Genomic DNA, 22,817 nt, shown 5'->3' on the forward strand with positions numbered 1-22,817 from the left:
CTGTGGGTTTGGGAGGAGGACCCCAGGGTGAAGCGCCCTCCCACCCCATCGCATCCGGGCCCGTGCTCCCCACCTGACTCGTTCCCGTGACGCTGGCCTTGCTCACCTGGCGGGGTGCGCATCAGGTGCAGCCTTCTATCCCACGGTCTCAGGAAGGAAGTCACTGTGAGAGTCACACCCGTGGGGCGGGGGCTGGGCTCCCCCCAATGGAGGCGCATCCGTGCACAGTGTCGGGGATTCTCCCGGCCGGCAGGTGTCCTGGCTCCGCCACCCTTTCCTCTACTCCATCGGCTACATGCCCAGCGTGGGCCCCCGGGTGTCTGTGGGATAAGGTGGGCTACTGTCCTGCACCGCGTCGCCAAGCGGGCTCTCTGTGGTCCCTGCCGTGGCCACTGGGAGCAGTCTCAGTGAGCTCCTGTGACAGATTCCAGTGAACCAATCCTTTATTAGATGAGGTCAGGGAGAGGAAGGAGAAAGGAGTTCTCTGGCCAGCAAATAACATATTACACACGTGTGCCCACGCGTGCAAGCATACCCACACATATGCCCTCGGGCACCTGGAAGCTCAGCATCTTCCGTGGAAAAGAAAACGGGAGGCAGCCCAGGCTAGCTCGTGGTGGGGCCTGACCCCCAGGTCCAAGGGGGCAGGCAGGGGCGTGTCCCCCTGAGCCAGCCCCTCGGGGATGGGCCTGCTACTTTAGGTCCCCCCGTGGCTCCGACGGGTCAGCGCAGCCCTCAGGAGCGGGTGGCCAGCCCAGGTGCCCAGATAAGATGGGCACGTGGCTGAAGGCCAGGTAGCCAGGCAGAGCCAGCGACTTCCCCCGCAGATGCGGCTTCCTCTCCCAGGGGGCGGGGGCGGGGTGCTGGAACGGGAGGCTGTGGTTCAGCGGAGGGGGTGGGGGTTCACTGGGGTAAACATACGTATGTGGAAAGGGGGCTGTGGTCAGAGGCCCGGTCTTTAGAGGGGCTGAGCTTTGTCTCCTGCCCACGAGGGCTGCGGCACCCCTCTGGGAAGACACGCAAGGCCACCCATGCACAGTACACGGTGCATGCTCGGCGGGGGCAGGGCAAGAACCCAAGCCTGGCTCGGCTCCGGCTCTGCAAGGGTCTCTCCAAACTCAGTGCGGAGGCGCCCAGGGGGCTGGCAGCGGGCAGGATCACCTCATTGCGTCCCAACAGGCCGCCAGGCACTGTCTTTCTCACCAAAGTTGGAGAAAAGCGACAGCCGCGTGTGGCAGACCCTGATGAGAGGCTCATCTCCACGGACAGAGGGTCAGGCTGGCCAGCCCGCATGACCCACGCCCTGACATATCTGGGGTCCCCCACTTTCACTCTTGCTGCCCCTTGGGTCACACCTGGGCCCCACCTGGAGCGGTCCATAGGCACTTGCCGTCGGAGACGCCCTCGTGCCTCTGCAGATCCAGGGTGGGGGCTCCTGGGACCAGGGTGGGCGGCCTGAAGGCACCGGGTCGGACAAGGGGTCCCGGCTGCCCTGGCGCTTGGCTGCTGGTTGCTAGAAGGCCAAGGGGTTGCCTCACCTGCAGCTATCTGGGGGCACTCCCCCTCCCCTGCTGAGGTCCCCATGTCCAGGAGGACCCCACATGAGAGGCACAGAAGGGAAGAGAAGGGGAGCGATTGTAGCCCACAGGTGAGCCATCCGCCGGTGGCCCCCATCAGCCCTGCCACCCCAAGGACCACAGCAGTGGCTGAGCGGTCCTAAATGGCCCAAACTGGACCCAGACAGTGGCTTCACCACGTGTCTCCTCCAAGGGATACGGCCCCACGCACACCCGAGTCTACAGCCTGCCCCGTGCTCAGGTTTGCAAGGTTTAGTTTAATGACAGACTCGTGCTTTGACACAGCCTCCCTTGGAGGCCCACCTGGGCACGTGGGCACCAGGGCTCTGGCCCGCCCTGGCGCCCTCCAGACAGCTCTGCTCCAAATTACCTTTCCAAAATGTTGTCGTCACAGAATATTTCGGATGGTGTTTCCTAAGATGATGCTCCAATAGTGATGCTCAGATTCGATCCTGTCTCCCAAACTCCTCCAAGGATCAAGCCTTGGGCAGGATTCTGCTTGCATACTCTCAGGACAAGAAGCTCACCCCCTACCCGGGCACCTTCACCTCTACTCACCACCTCCTCCCACCTCCTCCCAGGATGTGCTCTGTGGCAGACCAAGAACAAGGCCGCACCCTTTGGGGAGAGGGCTCATACCCTCAGAGGTCCTGGTGCCTTGGGCCAGGGCTGGGGACAGCAGGGGTGGCAGGAACTGACCTTGCTGCCCCTCCCCTGCCTTCCTGCCCGTCTTCCATGTCTTTGGGAGCAGACAGAGGCTCAGTTCTCTGGGTGTGTTGACAAATAGAGGGCAGCCTACCTCCTGGGCAGGCAGCTGTGGTCTGAGGCCCCCACCCAGCCGGAAACCACAGTGGGTGGGGAAGGGCGGGGAGCAGAGGGGAGAAGAGAGCAGAGGAGAAGCAAGAAGAGATGGCCGCCATGGGGCCCTGGAGCCGGGTCCGGGCGGCCAAATGCCAGATGCTGGTCACCAGCTTCTTTGTCTTGGTAACAGGCTGGTCGGGTGGGGGGGGTGTCGGGGGGGCGTGTCAGTGGACCTCTAGCACTGTGGTCCCCACACACACCCAGCCCTGCTGTCCCCATCCTGCCCCCGGGACATGCACCTGGGGCCACTGGTGGTGGACCCCTGGCAGGTGGCTGTTTGCGCAGCATGCCCTGTGGGCCCCGCCAGGCAGTGCGGGACCTGGGTGGCTGGTGAACTGGTGTCAGAGGGGGGCAGGGAGAGGGGGCCGCTAGGGGCTGTGCAGACAGAATGACCCAAGGTTCTGGGTCCTGGGAGGAGCTGCACAATGAATGTGTGTACAGTGGGGGGAGAGCAGGGTGTGTGTGTGTGTGTGTGTGTGTGTGTGTGTGTATTTGTCGGTGTATGTGTGTGTGTGTGTGGCGGGGTGTCCGGGACAAAGGCCTCCCTGAGACCACCCTACAGAAGCACCCAGAAGTCCCAAAGCTGAGCCTGTCTCAAGTGAGACCATGAAGCTAGAGGGAGGTTGGTCAAGGGACCCAGGAGACCCAGACCCTGCGCTCCGGGCCTCATCATGTGTCCAGGCCTGCCCCCACACTGTGGTCCGCCCCACCCCAGCTCCTGGGCCTGTCTATGGCCACATTGGCGGCTCTCACTTACTTCGGGGCCCACTTTGCTGTCATCGGCCGTGCATCCTCAGACAGGACCCCCTATGAGGCCATGCACCGCTGGGGTAAGTAAGGTCAGGTGGCTCCTGTCGGGGAGGGGACTTCAGGTGCAAAGGCAGTTGGGGAGGTACCCCAGGCTGGGCGGGTAGGGGCCTCCTAGTGGAGCCGGGCTAGGTCAGGCAGTGGTTGTGGGCAGAGAGGGCCACCCTGGGGTCCTTCTGCACTGGGCAGAGCCAAGGGTCTGGGCCCCAGCCTGTGCCTTCATCTCCTGTCCTTGGAGCCTGGGAGCCGGTGGCATCCAGATGGCCTCAGTGTCCTGGGGGGGTTGCTCCGGAACAAAGGGGCCTGGACCTTGATGCATCCTGGGGGCTGGGTCTCAGGCAAGAGCACAGGACGTCAAGGAGGGCAGCTATGGGGAAAACTGAGGCCCAGAAGACAGGCTGTGGTCCCACCTCAGGCCTCCTGGCTGTTAGGCCCTGGGTTTTTACCCCGAAGCCTGAATCCTGGAGCAGGAAGCCTGGGTCTTGGGCCTGGCCTGATAAGAACGAGCACCCCGCACTTGCCTGGTGGCTTTTGAGATATCCCCCGGCAGACAGGAAGCAGAAGTTGGGGGCAGGGCCTCTGGCCTCCGCCTTCGCTCCTGCCTTCTCAGCCTTGGGAGAAGAGGGAGTGGGTGGTGGGTGGTACATCCCGGCCTGAGCAGGGCTCCTGGTCTCTTCAGAGCTCCCAGAAGCCTACCGCCTGAGTGTATCCTTGGGTTGGATTGCAGATGCTGGCCCTGTGCACTGGGGACCCCCGCCCGGGGCATGCCTAACCCTTCTGCTCTCTGTCCCCACCCAGCGTTCTATGTCGGCATCAGCCTGGCTGGGCTCCTGACCCTGGGCGCCATCCTGGGCGCTGCAGCCACGGTGAGGGAGGCCGGGGGCCTCATGGCTGGGGTGAGTTGTCCCTGCCCCCAGTCCCCCGGCCCCTGGGATGGGCTCAGGAGCGCGCAGGGTGGGGAGAGCCCAGGGAGCCTGCCTCCTCCCACAGAGTCCCGGCAGAAACAGAGGCCTGAAGGGTGTGCACCAGCCAGGACGCCCGTCCAGCTGGGCCAACGAGGGCCCCTCCGCCAGGCCCTGCTTCACCCCATCATCCACGGGGGGCGAGAAAGGCAGCGCCGGTCCTCCCAAGCCTGGGGGCCATTGCCAAAGGCCCAGGGAGCGTCTGGTTCTCTTACACCAGAGGCTCTGGGAACCGGCTTCCATTTCCTGTTACTGGGGCCAGGGGAGGCGGGGAAAGCCCCTCCACTGGCCAGGTCACCTGTAGGTCTGCGTTTGTGCTGTGCCCCAAGGGGGCCTGAGCCGCACTGCTCCTTTGCAGCTGTGGAGAAGCTCTGCCTCACCCCACAAGGGACAGTGACCCCTTGTTGCCCCCATTCCTACTTGTCTCCTTGGGTCCGGCCCCGCCCCCCCAAGGCCTGTCTGTCCTGGGCACAGGCTCTCCTCTCCTGCCGGAACCTGGGCTCCCTGGTGCCCTGGGCTCACGCACCTGCACCCCCGCTTCCCCCTGGCACCTGCCCTCCCTGCCTGGGGCCTTCCGGGACGCCTCGCAGGCTCAGGACAGAGTCCCACTGATGGAGGCAGGCCAGGTTCAAGGACCCAGAGGGGGTCCCACAGGACCAGCCAGGAGGGCCCTCAGCTTCACACGGGGTAGAAAGTGAACACAGAGTTTACTGAATAGCGTGAGTGAGGGACAGAGAGTCCCAGACAGAGGGTCTGGGAGACTTGGAAAGAACAGGAGAGGGAGTCTCTCTGCCTCTTGGGGTTGCAGATTTACACTGGAAAGGGGTCCAGGGTACGTGGTCCTTTAGGAAGCCAGGGAAGGGTCTGATCGAAGGTGAACGACAGGTGGACGTTAGGAGTTATTCCGTGAATCACAGATGGTAGTGGGCATTGACCCCAGCACATCTGCCCAGGTTTGTTCGATGCTAACAATCCTGGACATGCTCGGGATTTGGATCTTTTTTTTTTTTAAGATTTTATTTATTTATTTGAGAGAGAGAGAGAGCACATGAGAGGGGGGAGGGTCAGAGGGAGAAGCAGACTCCCTTCTGAGCAGGGAGCCCCATGCAGGACTCGATCCTGGGACTCCAGGGTCATGACCTGAGCCGAAGGCAGTCGCTTAACCAACTGAGCCACCCAGGCGCCCAATTCGGATCTTCCTAGATGTTACCAGGTGTCTGGGGGCCCAGGACAACAGTCGAGAGCGACTAAGGTTCCTGCCTCCCCGTGCGAGTGGGAGCGTAGCTTCTTTGGTTTGCATGGGGAACCAGAGAGCTCGAGTCACTGGGGCCGAGCAGAGAGGGGGCCTTTCTAAACCGGAATCCCTTCAGCCTCCCGAACTCACCATCTCCCTGCAGGTCCACGGGCCCCCCCGGCCTCCCTCTGCCCCTTCTAGCTGCCAGACCCCCACTCTCCCGCCTCCAGCCCTCTGCTCCTGCCGACCCCACCCTACCCTGTGAGGGGTTCACGGGGCAGCGAGCACTGGAGGCAAGCCCCTGGGCTCATGGAGGGCAGCCTCCTGGGCCCCTAGGACTGGCAGTTTCTCGGTCCAGCCTGTGTCAGCAAATGTCTGGTTCGTAAACATCTGCAGAAGTGGGGACACTGTCATCTCCTGAGGCTGCGGCCCGGGCTCCCAGCCCGGGGAGCAGCGTGGGACCCGGCAGTCCAGCCCTAACCAGGACCCCGCTGGCTGGTGGGCCGGGCAGTGTGGGTGCAAGCGGCCACAAAGACTCTGGCCGGCAGTCGGGGGGGAGGGGAGGCCCAGTGGGAGCTGACAGGGCAGGTGGACTGTCCCCCGAGAGCGGAACCCTGAGGCTTGGGGCCTGCCAGAGGGGCGCAGGGCTGGAGGACAAGGCGGCCGCAGGGCCAGCCCAGGCCTGGAGAGGCCGGGCAGGGGCAGCAGCCTGGCCACCAGGGGACGCCATGGTGCTGGGCCAAAGCTCTGAGCTCTAGGAGGCGGAAGGTGCTCCCCTCCCTGGGTTCCTGCGCCCCGCCCCCAGCTCCCACCTGCTCTTCCCAGCCCAGATGCTCAAGGCTGCCCGCTGCCCTGGTCCATGGGCCGGGCGGGGGAGCACCGGGGGTCTCGCGTCTGCATCCCCAGCCTGCTCCACCCAGACCCCTCCCTGGGCCCAGCCCCATGGCCCCGAGAGGCCTGCGCCCGCGGTGTCTGACATATCTGTGTGTCTGCACACGTGTAGCAGCACATACGAGGGACGCTCAAGCGGGGAGACCCTTCCCAACGTGCCGGGCGCCGGGCCTCTGTCTCCCCCCGCCCTGCCCGCGCCTTCCTGCCCCACCTCTTCGGGCCTCGCCCCACACAGGCCTCTGGAGCAGGAAATGAACCAGCTTGCCGGGCTGCTAGAGCAGGGCTGGCAGGGGCGGCTTGTTTATTTATATATTTTATTTACAAGGACCAAGAAACTGCAGAGCCGGGCCCAGCTGCACCCAGCAGGCCTGCACCATGCAGGCCCTGGGGATGCGGAGTGGGCCTCGCCCCAGGCCCCAGCTGCAGGCGGGCGGGTGGAAGTAGGGAGGGGACTCGCTCTCTCCTGAGGAATGAAATGATTTCTGGAAAATGCTGGTTCCCCTGAGCTGGCTCAGGGCCTCCAGCCTGGAGGCAGTGTTGAGCGATGGTTTCCAGATGGAGGAGGCCCTCAGCCAGCCCGGGGCGGGGGGGGGGGGGGGGGGGGGGGGGAGGAAGAGGAGGGAGGAGGAAGGACAGGGAGGAAGGAAGGAGGAGAGGGAGGGAGGAACCCATGTCCTGGACACCGAGGCCCTTGCAGGCCCCTGGGCGGGAAGGAGGGAGCAGGAGAACGCAGGGGCTGCCCGCCCCTGAGCACAGCCAGAGGCCCCCGTGCCCGAACTAAGACCAGGCGCTGGTGGGGGTGGCCCGCTCTTTCCCAGCACCTGGTGGGACCGGTTCTTGGTGCCGGCCCCACCCACAGCCCCTGTCCGTGTGTCCGTCTGTGTCTGCAGGCATCTCTCCATTCCACTGGTCATCTATTCTCCTGGGTGTCTCTCTTCACGAGGAGGCCCCTGGGTGGGGAGACCCCGGCCCCAGCCTGTGCCGGGCTGCAGATGCGCCCGGAGGGGGTGCTGTGTCAGCCCAGCCAGGGACACATGGCCCGGGGCAGCGGTGCTCCCACAAAGCCGGTGCAGGAGGGAGGAGGTGATGCAGACACATCAGCCCTCTGGACACCGAGGCTGTGTGGCCGGCTGCCCGATGAGCTGCCCAGAGCTCTAGGAGACGAGGTGGGAGACCCAGTCTGAGGGTCCCTAGCATGCAGGTGGCAGGCCGAGCTCTGGGTGGGGATAATGTCCCCAGGGCAGCATATAGGCTGGGGATCCTAGTCTGGGGTGACCCTCTGAAACTGCCCACAAGAGTCCTGGGGCCTGTGAAGTGCATTTCTCAGGGGCGGGGTCCGTAAGATTCCCGGCTTCTGCAAGTGGGGAGGTCAACAGCTCCAACCCCCCGGCCAACAGAGAGAAGGGCACTGTGGGGGTGCTGGTGATGGAAAGACATTCCCCCCAGAGAACTCCCATCTCCAATATTGGGGTCCCAGGGGGATAAGTCAGGGGACTGCACAGGGTCTGAAGACGGGGTGGGGGTGCTTCTCTGCCAGGCTCACCCTACCTCGGGGTGCCCCACCAGCTGTCTCTGCTGGGAACCTGCAGGGAGCCCCCTGGCCAGGGCAGCGGGCAGCCCCAGAGCCACGCTGCGCCCGCCTGGACCCACCTGAAGAGGGGAAGTTTCTTCTCCCAGGGCCCATCCTTGGAAGCAGCCCCACTGGGCGGGGGCTTCCATCAACTGGGGACTCCCTCCCTCCCTGGGGGAGGGGACGTGGCTCTGCCATCGACGTGCCCTCGTGAGCCAGGACGGGAATGGGGAGAGAGTTCCCAAAAGGGCCAGAAGGGGTGGGAAGAGTGTGCCCCCCGCAGGCCACGGTGGGTCTCCCCCTCGGGGGGCAGCAGCCCGTGGGGAAGGCCCAGGACTGCAGGTGGCCTGCAGGTGGCCCGCTGGGCTGCACACCGTGACCTGTGCCTCCTCTGTCCTAGGGCTTCCTGTGCTTTGCCCTGGTGTTCGGCGCCCTGGTGCAGGTGGCCTTCTGGAGATTCCACAACCCCACCCAGGTGAGCGCCTGGCCCCACCCCCATCACACCGCGGAGGGGTACCTGAACCGGGAAAGTCGCCCCTCCACCGGGGAGAGACCATTCTGGGGGGACATCCTCTGCCTGAAGGGGGGCACAGGGCCCTTGGGGGCCTGGCCTCTCTGGGGCTGGGGCAGGAGCTCCCAGGGAAGCAGGGGCAGGTGCGGGCTTCCGACCCCCTCACCCCCAAGCCCCTCAGCCCTGCCCTCTGCCGGGCCCTGAGAGGGGCCGGGAGTTGGAAAGGGTATGAAGAGCAGGGAGGGGGGGGTCCTGGCTGACCTGAGGGATTGCTTAGAGGGGTCAGTGCTCTGGAAACTGCCCAGAAGGGACTGCGCTCCCGAGTGGGCCCTGCCAGCGTCCAGGCCCCAGGAGGACATCCTCCCTTCAGTCCTGGAGCAGGGGCGGCCCAGCGGGGGGGGGTTGCTGGCTATTGTCCTGGCCCCACCCCCATTGTGGGCTCTTCCCAGGGCTTCTGTGTTGGTGGTGACTGGGGTGGTGATGCCCACGGTCATGGTGGGGATGGACCCCCCCCCCCGCAGGAGGTGATGCCTGCCTTCCTTCCTTCCTTCATCTGTCCATCCAGCCATCCACTCCGCTGATGGTTTCTGGGTGCTGGCTGGCTCAGCTGAGTGTCGATGGATGTGAGAGGGCCCTTGTCCCATTTTGGGGGGTTGGGGGAAGCACCAGCTCTGGGCTAACTCAGTCACGAGGGCCACGGCCCCCAGAGCACGTATGTGAGTGGGGCTCGAAGCCTGCAGGCCTGGGCGCTGACCCAGGGGAGCAGGGCAGGGCCACAGCTTGGGAGGAGCCTCTGGGGCACAGGAGCCAGGACAGCCTGGCCCTCCAGAAATTCTGTCTGGATTCGGGGCCCTGAGATGAAGCCGAGAGCCAGCCTGGGGGTTGGGGCTGGCCAGTGCATGTGTGGGGCCGGCCCCCTCCCGGACCAGGGCTGGGGGTCAAGGCCAGGCCCCCTGTCTGGGCAGAGCAAGTGGGGACTCAAGAGGCTCGGAGAGAGGGGCCCCGGCAGGATGGCGAGTAGGGGCCAGCTGCTAGCCCAGCTGCTTCCTGGCAGAGGCCAAAGGGACAAGGGACGGGCCTTCCTGCAGCCCCCAGCCGTGGACAAGATCCCGTGAGAGCCCAGACCCAGGCAAGCCCCCCGGGGCGGCTGGGAAGCCAAGGGGCCAGCAGGAGGGGCCGCAGAGAGGGGCAGGGGAGCTGTCTTGCATAGGCCCTGTCTGCCCTGAGTTTCTGTGATCCCCAGCAGCCCCTCCTCTCAATGGGCCTCAGTTTCTCCATGCGTTCCACAAGGACCAGCCCAGGGACACCGAGGCCAGTCTGCCTGAAACGTACTCGGCTTCTGGCAAAACACTGTGTGAGCAGCACGGGACAGGCGTGATTTCTTGCCTGTGTGTCTCAGTCCCCAGTGGCTCCAGCCTCTCTGTCCTCCCCCCCACCCCCCACCCCCAATGGTCATGCGGGAGCAGAGCCTCACAGGGGGCAGCTGGCTCAGGACCCTGGGCCGGGTTCGTACTGTGTGCTTTTAGCTGTGTGATTACCCTCTCTGGTCCTGGCTTCCCTTGCCCCAGAAGCGGGCTCCGCTTCTCCCACTCCATGCTCCTTGGGGTCCATGAGGCTGGGTTACCAGGCCGAGCGTGGCGGCCATGCCCTTGTCTTGCAGAGGAGGTACTCAGCCCCGGGGGGTGGGGAGTCAGGTCACGCTGGCAGAACCAGGCAGGAGGACCCAGGAGAATCCAGCCCACCATCCAGGGCCCTGAGTCAATGCCTCTTCTCCCTTCCCTGCCCAAGGATCTCCCCCAGACTGCCCACTGCCACCCTGGCATCATTTGGGGTCACCTCCCCCCCGTGACATTTCCTCTGGCTGCGAGGCTCTTGGAGGGGGTTGGTGCCCCTGCAAGTTGACCGGGGCCCTTGGTGGGGCTGGCCAGCAGGCTTGCCCAAGGAGAGCCGGGCGGGCAGGCATTTCAGGCTCATCTTTCCATCCACTGGTCCGGCCCCTTGCTGGTCTGGGTCACAGCGTGGGTGGGCCTGCTCAGGACAGCTGCCAGGGTGCCCTGGGGCCCCCTGCGGCTCTCCGGGGATGGTTACAGCCCGTCCTGTCTTCTCTGACACGCTGTGTTTATAGCTGGAGCCCCGGATGCTGGGCTCTGCAGGGGAGGGGCCGTGCAGGGGCCGCAGGCCACGGGCCAGCTGGGGATCCCGCTCTGAGAAGGGGAGGGGATGGAAGCCGGACAGCTCCCAGCTGGGCCTCTTCTGTCCCAACCCCCCACCACCATCCCCCATGAAACCTCTTGATCTGGTCCAGGCTCTGCCTGGCCCTCGGGGGTCGGTTCTCGGGGCTTTGCCTGACCCCTGATGGGGGCTGGGCCTCCTCCCAGGCCTGAGGCCTGGGGGGCCCCATCCGCCTCCCAGTGCCGTGTGTGTGCGTGTCCAGGCCCCTGCGGGCACAGAAGTGGCCTGGTCACGGGAGCTCTGCCTCAGCCTGGGCTCAGCCTCCCCGCCTGGTACCCTTGGGCGACCAGCTGCCTTCCCGGCCTCAGTTTCCACCCCGGTGGAGGGGGGACGCAGAGACCCGCGAGGGGCTGCCACGCAGCAGGAACGGGGCCAGCGAAGGGCTCGGTGGGACTATTGTAGAGGTGTCTGGGCTTGCATGAGGGGTGCCTTCCCTCCTGGGCCTCCCCCGGGAACCTGAGCCTCGGGACCCTCCCAGCGCAGATACGTCCCAGCCCCAGGCTCCCTCGTTCTCCAGGGTCCTGCTGGCAGCCCAGTGACCAGAGAAATCCCAAAGGCCAACCGGTTCACTCCCGCTGTCCCCCTGCATCTCTCTGGACAACCCCCCAACATATCCTGAAATACAGGGTGCCGACAGCGGCCTGGGGCAACCCTACAGACGGGAAGCCAGAGAATGCAGTTAGAAGGGACCAGCCACGTTCTTCCGTGGCCTCAAAGCAGGCCACGGTCCCGGGGCGGGGGGGCAGTGAGAGGGTGCCCCTGCCCCTCACGGGGTTTTCTAGCTGCCACTCTCCACCCTTGTTGCTCCAAATCCGTCCTGGGGGGCACCCCTGGAGGTCTGAAGTCAGGCTTAAGGAGGGGGGACCCTGGCAGGGGGCTCAGAGGTGGCAGGGCCTAGTGGCCTCTGAGACCACCTGGTCCACCCCGGTTTTCTCCTGGGGAAACACGGACTCAGGCTCCTAGAGCACCCTCTAAATTCCGTAATGGGGGACAGATGCCCAGGCCTTTGGGCAGAGTCCAGCCTGGCCCCCACCACCCGGCCCGGGAGTCTAGGGTGAGGGAGGTGGCTTGGCAGGATCTGCATCTTTGCCTGCAGCCAGGGGCTCATGTCCCCTGCTTCTGGGGTGGTAGGGACAGATTCCAGGGCAGCACACTGTTCCTAGGCCAAGGTTACAATAGAGAGAGCTGGCCTCGGGGCACCCGGCTACTCCCGGGGCCCTGGTGGGGGGATGGAACCACGAGGGGGGTCTGAGCCACTTGCCCACTGACCCCAGGCCCACCCTACTGGGCCCCCAGCCTCCCTGGGCCCCCTCCTGTGAAGACACAGAGGCTTCGCGGTCTTGAGGCAACAGGCAGAAAGAGGGCCACTGGCCAGGCCCCGCAGCCGTGGTGGCCAGCCTAACGCCTGCCCTCCAGCCCAGGGCACTGCCCACCTCCCAGCGGGTTGGCTAGAAGCCAGCTGACCCAATTCGGGATGGCTTGCAGTGCATGTCTCCACGGGAGGGCCAGATAGTGCCAGGAGTGGGGGTGGGGTTGGGATGAAAGTCCCTCTGGTTCCTGTCGAGGCAGCCTCTGCGGCCCACCTACCCCAGGCCCCCAGGCTGCCGGACGGACGGCCACCCTTTCCGGGAGCGCATGAGTGGCCGGAGCAGGCAAGGGCATCAGTTTACCCGAGCCCTGGAGGGCAGCCCTGAGCAGCCACCGCTGTGTCCCAGCTGTAAGCTCGGCACAGCACAGGGTGGGAAAAGGGGCAGGGTGTGAGTGCTCGGGGTCTCTGGGAGGGCATAGGAGGCTTCAGAGGGCAAGGGAGGCGCAAAGAAGCCTGGCCTGTGCCAGGAGACTGCTGAGTCCAGAGCAGTCAAGGAAGCCTTCCTGGAGGAGGTGAGATTCTGGTTTGTCTCTGGGGGACTAATGTGGCAAGGGTGGGCATTTAGGTTTGCGGGGAGTGGCGTGAGCAAAGGCAGAAGGAGGTGCTTAGGAGGGTAGAAGCAGTGGGGTCTGGGTGACGCTGGGGTGCGCAATGAAGGCAGCACCTGGCCGGGCCCCTGGCCAATACCTTCTTTCCCCATTATCTGCCTTGTCTGCCCAGAGCTGGCCCTGGACGCCCATGGCTTCTTTGGTCAAAGGCCTTGCCTGGAGCCTAGCTGCCCGGGGTTTTGGAACCCACCAGGTGGTTCTAGGGAGAGACCTAGACCATCAGCAGGGAGCTGAGCTCCTGGCGGGAGGCTTCTCCCAGCCTCCTCTGCCCAGGCCTGGCTGTCGGCCTTCCCTGTCCCACCACCCAGATGGACAGACGCAGGGTGGGCCCTTCCCTCGGCCAGGCCCTCCACACCCCGAAAGACCAGCGCTGGAGGCAGGCCACAGGGCTTGGGTCTCTGGCGCGTCGTGCAGGAACCTGGCCCCAGCACGGGATGGGGACAGTCGTGGCCATTCTTGTCGGGAGGGGGCCCCATGGTGGAAGTCTGGGGGCCAGCCCCCCAGGAGACCCAGGTTCTGCCCTCAGGGGGCTCTGCCCAACGAAAGGAGGGGGGAAGCTGTTGGGACGGCACGCTCGGGCCAGGCCCACCACGGGGGAGCCGCGTCTCTCAGGAGGGGCTTCACCAGCACGGAGGGCTTCCCATCACGCTCTTGGTGCAGGTGGAGGATGCTTTGCTGGACGCCTACGACCTGCTGTATGACCGGGCGGTGAAGAACTTGTCCGGAACCCCGCGGCAGCAGCTGCTGGCCATTCAGGACACAGTGAGCATGTCGGGGGGGGGGTGGCCTCCCCCTCGCCAGGCTGGCTCCGGAACATTCAGCCTCCCCAGTTGGACTGCAACCCAGAAAATGGGTATAGGAGTGGCCTGCCCCCAGAATCAGCCGGCCCCCGCCCAGGTGCTGAGCCGGGGGTCCCGGGACACAGGCCACCGACACCCTCTCGGTAGTGGGGAGGGCGGGACCAAGACCTCTTGTCTTCTCCCTCTGGCCTGGCTGGGGCTGGCTACCTAATTTGGGGGCCAAAGCAACATGGAAAGGTTTCTTGTCCAAAACTGATTAAGAACTTCAGGCTGGTGACAGCACAGCATGAAAGCAAGGCCCCAGTGGCCACCGGGTCTCAGCTCGGGAGGCGGGCGCCCGCAGGTGCACCATCCGCGGGGCGGGCGGTGGCTGTGCTGACAGCTTGTGGTGGACAGTTAAGAGCCCTCTTTTTATGGGGAAGCCGCGGGGCCGGGAGGGCCGGGCTGCCCGGTGCCTGCCACCCTCCGCACGCGGCCCGTGGCCCTGGCCTCTTGGGGCAGCTCTGCTGGGTGCCCCTTGCCGGTGGCCTCCTTGTGCTGCCCCCCACCTGCCCCGCCTTGCAGACGCATCCCTCCATACGTTCTTGCAGTTCCTGTGCTGTGGCAAGAGCTCTCCTTTCAGCCTCCTGGGGGACGTGGAGGCCGGTCTGTGTCGGGGAGAGCAGGCAGCCAGACAGGTGAGGAGGGGAGGCCAGGACCTGCGCTCTCCCTCCCTGGCCTCCCCCGGCCCCCAGCCCCCCCCCCCCAACTGCAGGACTCCTGGAGGCCGCAGTGAGGGCTGGACTCGGCCCCTTGCTCCCTTCACTCTTTCATCCCCTCCGAGGTCACGCCTGCCCTCGGAAGCCTCCAGAAGCGCACAGGGAGGAGGAAGACAGACATTGGTCTGGAGGGGGCTCCTTGGGAAGGAGCCAGAAGGACATTCCACGGAAGGGACAGGGAGGGTCAGTGGCACGCAGAGCCAGGAAGTCCCTTCTTCCCCATGGCCCAGAGAGGGGCCTGGCACCTCCTCCAGCTTCCCCACCAGCCCCTCCCTGACGCAGCCGCCCTCCCGGCTCCCCTCCCCCGCTGTCCGGGAAACAAACCCACCCCTATCTCTGGGCGAGAGGCTCCCGGCTGCCTTCCAAGGAGCAGACAGGAGGATGCAAATGGCTCCTGGCCCAGAAGGGAAGGGTGGGGGCAGCAGAGGGCCCAGCATGCCTGGAGGGGGCTGAGAGCGCGTGCCTCTCGGGGAGAGGCCTCCGGTGCCCGTCAGCAAAGTGGGCTGAGGGACGGCTCTGTGGCCTTCCAGAACGGAGGGGTCCCCACCGTAAAGGCCACAGAGCGTGGGTGTGGGTGCTAGAGCTGCCCTGGGGAGGGCATGGGAGTGGCTGGGGTGGTGTCCTGGAGGGTGGTCAGGCCCCCAGGCTGCCTACCGGGAGGACGTGTGGCCACACGGGGAGTAGGGGCTGATCAGGGGCCGCTTTCCCACGGGGCACCCAGGCCAGGCTGCAGGGTTGTGGCCCCGGGTTCCTGGGACCGTTTCCGGCTGCCCCTGGAGGCCAGAGGTCCCAACCTCCAGGCCAGCTGGTCAGTCCTGTGGCCCAGGTCTGAGCAGCGGCGGGACTCCAGCCAGGACAGAGGCCTGGGTGGCAGTACGGAGGCTGGAGGTTCCAGCCCCTATCCAGCAACAGGTGGACAGATGGATGCACAGACAGACGCCAAGCTAGCCTCCTGTCCCTCCCCATCCCAGCCTTCAGAAGAGCATCCCGAACGTCCCACCGGGCCTCCCCAAAATGCCAGCGTCTTCCCCCAAACCAAATGCCACCATCTGAGTGGGTCAGAGATGGGACGGTCACCTCCCTTTTCCTCCAGAGAGAGCCTCTGTGGATGCGCTGCCCTGGGGAGGCACCGGGGTCAGGGATAGAGCCGGAGGCTGGGGCAGCCCAGGACCCCAGCCCCTCCACCAGCTATTTCTCTGCCCTCCCCTCGCCCTGGGCCAGGGAGTGAGGGAGGCTCGGCCTGCCCAGGGGAGCCAGACCCGTGACCCAGCCCAGGCAGGTCAGCGGGCGCTAAGAAAGGCACGTGCAGGACCCTGGGGCAGCGACCTTCCGTCCCCATGGAGGCCCACTCCATCCTGCTGCTTTCCACCTGTTTGTGATGCCTTCCCCCAGAGCTCTGGGGCGGTAGGTCGCACCGCCCCAGCCCCAACTGACTTCCCATTGCCCTAGCACTCGGCCCAGGTGGGCGCTAGAGACCCTCACCCCGGGCAGGGAGGGGACAGCCAGGGCGGGTGCCACGCGAGCTGCCCTCTGCTCAGGACTGCCTGGTGGGGATCAGGAGCTTCCTGAGGACGCACAGAAACATCGCCTCCACCCTGACCGGCATCGGCCTCGCCGCCATGGTACTCTTGCCCTCCCTCAGCACCCCTTCCCCAGCTGCCGCCCCTCCACCCGCGGATCCCCCACCCCAATGGAACAGCAGGGGCCTCGGGGAGCAGCAGGGCTCCCCGTGTGTACTGGGAGCCAGAGAGGAGGCTGCTGACCGCAGGGAGGCGGCCTGGCAGGGGACAGTACCTCACCGCCTTCCCAAGACAGTTGGGAGCCCTGCAGAGCCCAGTGCCTCTAGGGCGGCCGTGCGCCCCCCGCCCCCCCCCGGGAGCCACAGGCGCTGATGCTGACGCCTCCGCCCTCCCAGGTGTACGCGATGCTGCTCAGCTCCTTTCTCTGGTTCGCCATTCGCTCTGGTGGCAGCTTGGACCGCAAGGGCAAATACACCCTGAGCCGGAGGTAGGCCCCAACCTGCCCCCCGCCCCGCGCACCCCATCCCCCAAGGGGCAGAGGCCAGCAGCAGGCGGAGGCAGCCGGGTGCTCAGGCTGGCTCCCTGGCCACTGGAGGGGAGCCGCTGGAGAGTTGCACGCACTCCTACAGCCCCACAGGGACCCCCCCCCTTCACGCCACTCCCCACCAAGACCTGACCTCACGAGTGTGCCCCAGGAAGGACCCAGACCCAGACGCCCAACCCCTGTGCCCTGGCTTTCTGGGCCCTTTCCTGCCCAGGCATCCTGCCCGGCCCCCGTGCATTCTAGAACATTCTCACAGTCCCCTCTGCTTCCCAGAGTGCCCGGCTACCAGCCCCAGGAGCCCAGCTTCTTCAGACGCTCCCAGGGGAGCCCCAAGCTTTAGCCCACAACTGAAGCAGATGTTCTCCACGGCCGCCTGGGTGCAAGTGGACCCTCGGGGGGCCCTCGGCTGCTCCAGGACGACTGACACGTTTGAACCGCCTGTCCCACCACCTGTGTGCCCACAGAGGCTCAGCCGGCTCAACCGCGAGCCTTACAAGGACGATGTGAGGTGTTTTCTGCTACGTGGCGGAGGGACGGGGGAGGAGGAGGCCAGGCTGTTGGCGGAACACGGGTCCGTGCAGCGGTGGGACCGAGGGCCCCTCCCTGATGGCCGTCAGTGAGGACGGTCCTCTGCTCCCTAAGACCACATCCTTTGCATGAGAAGCCTTCGCCTCCAAGGCAGCGAGGGCCTGTCCATCCTTCCGACCGCCCCTTCCCTCCGGCGGGCGAGTACGCTGCTTTCAAGGGTCCCTGTGGCTGCAAGAGGTCCACTGGGAACCTCCGTCTCTCGGACAGCAATCTCACACTTCCAAGGACACTGTGCTCACAGGTGCAGGGCCCGAGGCAGGACCTGCGGTGTGAGTGCTGGAGGACACTAGAAATCCAGTAGCCAGGCGCTCCCCCTGGACACCCAAACCCCCTCTCTGATATGTGCTCCTACTGTCCCTGAGGCTGTGCACCCTCTGCTAAAAATCCCAAGCCCCCAGCAGGACCAACAAAGGGGGGGTCCCCCCAAAACCGAAGGACCGTTCTGGCACAGGCAGCCAAAAACGTGACGACGTGACAAATACCCACCCCAGCCCTCCCCTTGTGTTTCCAATCACACGCGTGCGCGCACACGCACACCTCCGAGAGCAAGCACATTCCCGCCTAACAAGGCGCCAAAAGTAGAGCACGGGGGCAGCAGCAGACCTTGTCCCCCCGACGAGGAGGCCCCGAGGCTCGTGGGTCCTGCGGTGCGGGACAGTCGGTCTCTGGCCATGCGCACCCCCACCCCAGTCCTGTTCTGCTCAGCTTGCCTTCTACAGCTCGCAAAATATATTTTAATGATACCAAGCAGCAAAGCTGGCGTCCTCTGCACAACAACGGTGGAACCAAAGGAAAGAAAAGGGGATTTGGTGAAATTCTGTGAACCAGCAACTCGGCGGGGTGGGAGTCTCCAGATGGTTACTAAGAAATCGGAGGGAGAAAACACACATGGGTGGGACAGGACAGAGGCCCTCATACAGCACCATCGAGGCTGGGCGGGCCGAAGGGACAGACGTCCTGCTGCTGACCCGCCGGGACACCGGGGACGCCCGTGTGGAGGAAGATGAGCAGCGGGAACGAAGGTCACCGGGAGGAAGCAGACCCGGAGGCACCTGGGGCGACAATCAGCCGCCTGATCCAGATAAAGGTTGACGGAGGACTGGGGTCCGGGCTCCACCCTCACTGGGGTGCAGAAGAGAAGCCCCCCCGACTCCCTGATGTGTGCACGGTGGTAGCAAACCCACGGCCAAGCCTGACCCGCCGCCACCGGACCTGGAGAGGGCCACGCGCACAGGTGGGCCGGGTTTTGGGGGCTGGAGTGCGGGACAGGCCTCATGAAAGCTGTGTCCTCTTTTCCTGGACCGTGTTCTGGGGATGGACGTCTGCCTGGGGGTGTCCCCCATCCGGTGCCAGCAAACAGTGGGCACGCAGCCCCACTGCTTGAGCAGCGTCCACGGGGCCTGAGGCCACAAGGGGTAGATGCAGGCGCCTTCTCTGGCCACAGCCCCATGTGGACCCTCGGCCAGGGTTTGCAGCAAGAGCCTATGGGCACCTCCCAGCGACGGCCGTGGGGACTGCGAGCGGGAGAAGCTCCATTTGAGGGGCGTTATTACCTTGTTACCAGATGCTAATTGATGGTGGAAAAGCGCTCTCAGGGGGATGGCGGGGATGGCGGTGGCTTATACGGCCCCCGTGCCGTCCAGGAGGTGCCGGGAGGCGGTGCCGCAGGGAGCCTCTCCTCCCCGGGGGAGGCTCCGGGATGGTGGGAGGAATGGCCGGATTCTACCTGAACAGGTCTCGCCCAGCGACCAAGAGCTTCGGGGTCGCCGGCGGCAGTTCCCAGGTGAACAGACAAGGCTCTGTTTGGAAGGCCCCGGTGGTGCAGATGGAGGGAGCCGGCAGCCAATCAGCTCTACGGGCCACCCTGCTCACTGCTCTCCCAGCCGCGAGGGAAGATTTGAACCGTTGGGAGAAGCCCGGCGTTTGGTTTCTGAGGACTCGTGGGCAGTGGCCAGTGGCCCGGTCGTATGGTCCAGTGGGCAGGTGATGGGACCGGGCCTGCTGAAGGGTGCCAGTGCGTGGCACGGCCCGTGGGAATTACCGTGGGAACTGCAGCAGTGCGCGAAAGGACACCTCAGTGCCCGTCGCAGGGGTTCCTTCCAGGTTTGGAAGGTGATGCATCCGCGGGCGGATATCCCCGAGGGCTCCCCGGAGGAGGCGTGGTCGTGGGGGTGGCAGTGCAGAGGTGGACAGAGCCCAGACACATTCCTGGGGCGCCCGCAGAGGCACCGGACGCCAAGAAGCGCGGTTCCGGCTGCCTCCGGAGAGAGGCGGGCTCCGAGGGCCTGCTGGGAAGCCCCGGGCACAGCTGGCTGGTGACACTGACACTGCCTCCGAGGCCCCGGGGCCACAGACGGGTCCCGGCAGGAGGGACACGGACTCTGGGCTGTGCTGACTGGCAGTGGACACAGGTGCTCAGGGTGCTTCTGGAGCAGGGCACAGCACCCCGATCTGGGGGGCGGACTGTCGTTTCTTCAGCTCAGGCGACTCAGTCCACAGCCCCCGGCGTCCGAGAGCCCTCCCCTCTGAGGACTCGTGTGATGGAGAAGGAACGGGCAGCGAAAGCAGCGGCTGTGCAAAGCACGAGGGCCTTCACGCACGTGGGCTCACAATCAGCGCCACTGGGACTCATGGAGAGCCCCCCTGCCCCCGTCATACAGCGTGTGTTTCTGACGGGTCTGGGGAAGGGGCGCTGTGGGGACACAGGCGTGGTGATGGTACTCCTCTGTCTCCGCCCAGGTGCACCTGCCCACGAGAGCAGGGCTGCAGCCCCGGGGCCAGAGCCGGGCACTCCCCAAGCCAGAAACGGTAGCGAGGTCTTTTTTAAACCTAGCACCGGAGTTCCTGACGAGGCGGCTGAGCCCTCACCCCATCGGGCAGAGCGGGGTTCGTAGTGAGAGCAGCTTCGTTGTCTGGTAGTCGGATGGGGGTGGACGGAGGGGAGGCGCTCCTGGGGCAGGGAGTCTTGGCGGCCAGGCCTGGGGGCCCTCCCAAAGACCACAAACGGAGAGACAGGACAGTAGTAGCTGAGGGCCTGGGGACAAATAATGAATACATAACAGCAAATGTGCAGATCACGTCAAGAAAGCGGGAGACGGCGCTGCCTCTTGGCCCCACGGCACCGGGAGCCCTCAAGGACCGGCTGTGTACGGCCAGGTGCGCTCCCACCTTCAGAGCCTGCAGACCTGGGCTGGGTGGCCCGGGAGAGGTCCTCACAGGGCACGACGACAACAGACAGGACCTAGTCTACTACTCTGCCTGTAGCCCGTGACCTTTATGATCATGTTCCTATAAAGGATCTGGTCAAAGACCAAGGGGTGGCCAGTGACATGATTAAAAATGAATATTTGGTCTTTGTTCCCGTTCGGGGCACAGAGTTCCTACAACTCTTGTCATCTCTGAAGTAGTGACAGTGTCTCGGGTGTGTGCCTGGGATGACTGGTGGCTTCGGGACCGAGGCCCGTCTCCAGAGAGGTCAGGCGTGCAGACAGCCCCGGGGAGGGGGGAGGGTGGGAGATGGAGTCGCTCGCCCAGGTGGTCACCATGCCCACCCAGGGGAACTGCCTGGCAGGCTCCGAGCCGCTGGGAGCTGGTCGGTGAACAGGTGCGGGTGCCGGGAGGGGGGCACCCAGAGAGCACGTGGACGCCCCGCGGCCCTTCCCCGGCACCTCGCTGCCCGCAGGTCCTCCGTGGGGCTGTTCCTGAGTGGTATCCTTTCTAATAAACAGGTAATGGCAAGGGAAACCCTTTCCTGTGCTCTGTGTGCTGCTCTGGGACATCGTGGACCCCGAGCAGGGATCACGGGAACCCCCCAATTTCCAGAACACAGCCTGGACTTGCAATTGGCGCCTCCAGTGGGGGCCGCCCTGGGGGGCTGAGCCCTTCACCTGTGGGGTCGGACGCCGGCTCCGGGCCAGCCGAGTCAGAGTTGGCTCGCAGGACCCCGGCTGGTGTCCAGAGACTCAGGGAATCTGTTGTCACTTTTGGAAAGCAGGCCGCTGGGGCCACCCGCACGCACCCACGTCCATCCTCAGACCGGTCGGAACCTGCCCACTGGATACTAGAGTCCTACACCCACTTCCCCTCCTGCTGAACCTGTCTTGTCCCTTCTTACCTCCTAACATTTTTCATTGCTTTTGTGTTTCGTGATCCAGCTTGCCAGACTGCTGGTTTTATTTGCCTCCTCGGGGAAGCTTCTGGCTGGGGACCCTCCCCACCGCACCTCTCCCGCCACCCTTCACTGCGCTCTGCCCTCCACTGTCGCCACCGGGTGGGTCCTGCGGTGCTTCTTTCAGCTTCTGTGGCTGGTGGCTCAGGTCCCGGACCTCAGTCCCAGGTGAGGGCCAAGACCCCACGCCTCTTCCCCACAGCCCCTCTCTGCTGCAGCCCGCGAGGTCTGAAGGTCACTTTTTCAACATCGTTCGCTTCTACGTATTTTAAATTTTCCACTGTAATTTCTTCTTGGGCCCTTTGGTTGTTTAGAGTAAATGTTTTAGGTTCTCTTGCTCTCGAGCGTGGCCTGTGTGATGCCGAGTCCTCCGCCCTAGTGGACACAGTCTCGTCGTGGGCATGGGGGGCTGGGCTCTGGGGCATGCCGGTGGAGGACAGCCCGTGCCAGGCCCCACGTTCTCTGTCCGCAGAGTGCCCCGGCCAGCCTGGCCCAGCTCTCTTCAGGCCGCGGCCAGTCTTGGCCACATGACAGTAAGCACCCCCTCCCTCCTGGGGTCAGCGGAGGACTCTCACCGCACTGCAGGCTTTGACCCACTCCTGAGCTCCAGAGACAGGCCCAGGTGCCAGGAGGAGAAGCCCACGCCCCTCGCCACATCCCTGCCTGCTGTCCCTTATCGGGCCCCACTGCTGCCCTTCCAGCGCCCCGGCTCGGGCGGTCACTGGCCTCCCAGGCCTTCCTTGTGACCCCTCCCAGAACAGCCCCTTTGGACTCCCCAGGAAGGGTTGCTGCAAATTCTCCAGAGGCTGCAGCCAGACCTTCTCAGAGGCTCTGCTCGGCATCTGTCCCCCAGGAGCCTTCGTGTGGCAGCCAGCAGCCCTGCCACCACTCCGACCCAGGGCTGTGAGGATCCAAACTCAAAAAATGCCAAAGGAGTAGCTGGGAGACTCTGAGAGGCTGGGCGTCAGCCCAAGAGCAGCTACTGGCTGATTGGAGGCAGAGCCCCGAGATCTGCTAGCTACCGCCTCTGCTCTGGCCTCAGCCCTGGTGCTGCTGGGGTCCCCCTGGGCACCGCGGGGCTGCCGAATGTTGGGGTGTCAGAGCCTCTGGGCTCTGCAGGGGGAGGCTCGCCCACCCCGCCTGCCAGGCCCCCTCAGGTCCCATCCCTGCAGCCCAGCCTGGCGCGCCTTTCACAGCCCCTGCAAGGGTGGGTCCTCCAAACCTTCCATGGAGAGGGGGCAGGCCCTCCCCGAGGTGCACCCTGACCTTGGCCACAGGCAGCCCCTCGCTCTGTTTACCCAGCTGGGCCCTCATCTGCCCACCAGACAAAAATAGCCTGGAGCCCCGCGTGGGGCAGTGGCAGCGGCCGGTGAGGGAGGGCGACGGCCGGCCGGGCAGCACCAGGGACGGGGAAGGTGGGGCAGGAGCCGGGGTGGGGGGCGCTGCGGTCCCGGCCCAGCCTGTGGGCGAGCTCCTCAGCCCCGCTGTTGTTTAAACGAACGTGTGGGCTGCTACTTTCCAAACAAGATTTCCAAAAACTTTTATTTTGGACAGAATGAGTATTTCCATTGCTTAGGACAAGGCAAACGCATGTCCCCCAGTCCGTTATTTCAGTTGCTTGCGCTTCCCATGAGTGTTAGACTTGGCTGAGTGTCCTTAGCATGTCTGCCCGCGTGCTTCTGGAAGCATCCACGGCCTTCTCTTGGTAGGAGTTCCACGTTTCCCGATCTCCTCCTTTCCCGCCAGGTATTCCATTTTGCGTTCTTCGTAAAAGCTGGACAGGGATAGCTCTCAGTCAGACAGCCTGCGGTGCGGCT

At 64.9% G+C, this 22,817-nt stretch overlaps 1 protein-coding gene across 4 annotated transcripts; it reads left to right on the forward strand.

The window, feature by feature from the left end:
- The first annotated feature begins 2,430 nt into the window (after positions 1 to 2,430).
- TSPAN32 (tetraspanin 32) lies at positions 2,431 to 20,576 on the forward strand. 4 transcript variants are annotated; one of them, XM_028118109.2, is made up of 10 exons: positions 2,434 to 2,561; positions 3,154 to 3,268; positions 4,044 to 4,141; positions 7,223 to 7,498; positions 8,303 to 8,377; positions 13,283 to 13,384; positions 14,013 to 14,099; positions 15,719 to 15,802; positions 16,096 to 16,187; positions 16,518 to 20,576. In XM_028118109.2, exons 1-10 carry the CDS (start codon positions 2,487 to 2,489, stop codon positions 16,582 to 16,584), a joined length of 1,071 nt encoding a protein of 356 aa, XP_027973910.1. In that variant the 5' UTR covers positions 2,434 to 2,486; the 3' UTR covers positions 16,585 to 20,576. The 4 variants fall into 4 exon arrangements, 3 of the variants coding, with proteins under 3 accessions (XP_027973913.1, XP_027973912.1, XP_027973910.1); XR_003611544.2 differs by lacking the exon at positions 16,518 to 20,576 and having other exon boundaries at positions 2,431 to 2,561; positions 15,630 to 15,802; positions 16,096 to 16,185; XM_028118111.2 differs by lacking the exon at positions 15,719 to 15,802 and having other exon boundaries at positions 2,433 to 2,561.
- The last annotated feature ends 2,241 nt before the right edge of the window (positions 20,577 to 22,817 follow it).

Source organism: Eumetopias jubatus, unplaced genomic scaffold, assembly GCF_037043125.1.
Source record: "Eumetopias jubatus isolate StellerSeaLion01/CBP00866 unplaced genomic scaffold, mEumJub1_p1.0 scaffold_13, whole genome shotgun sequence".
In the NCBI taxonomy this organism is placed as follows: domain Eukaryota; kingdom Metazoa; phylum Chordata; class Mammalia; order Carnivora; family Otariidae; genus Eumetopias; species Eumetopias jubatus.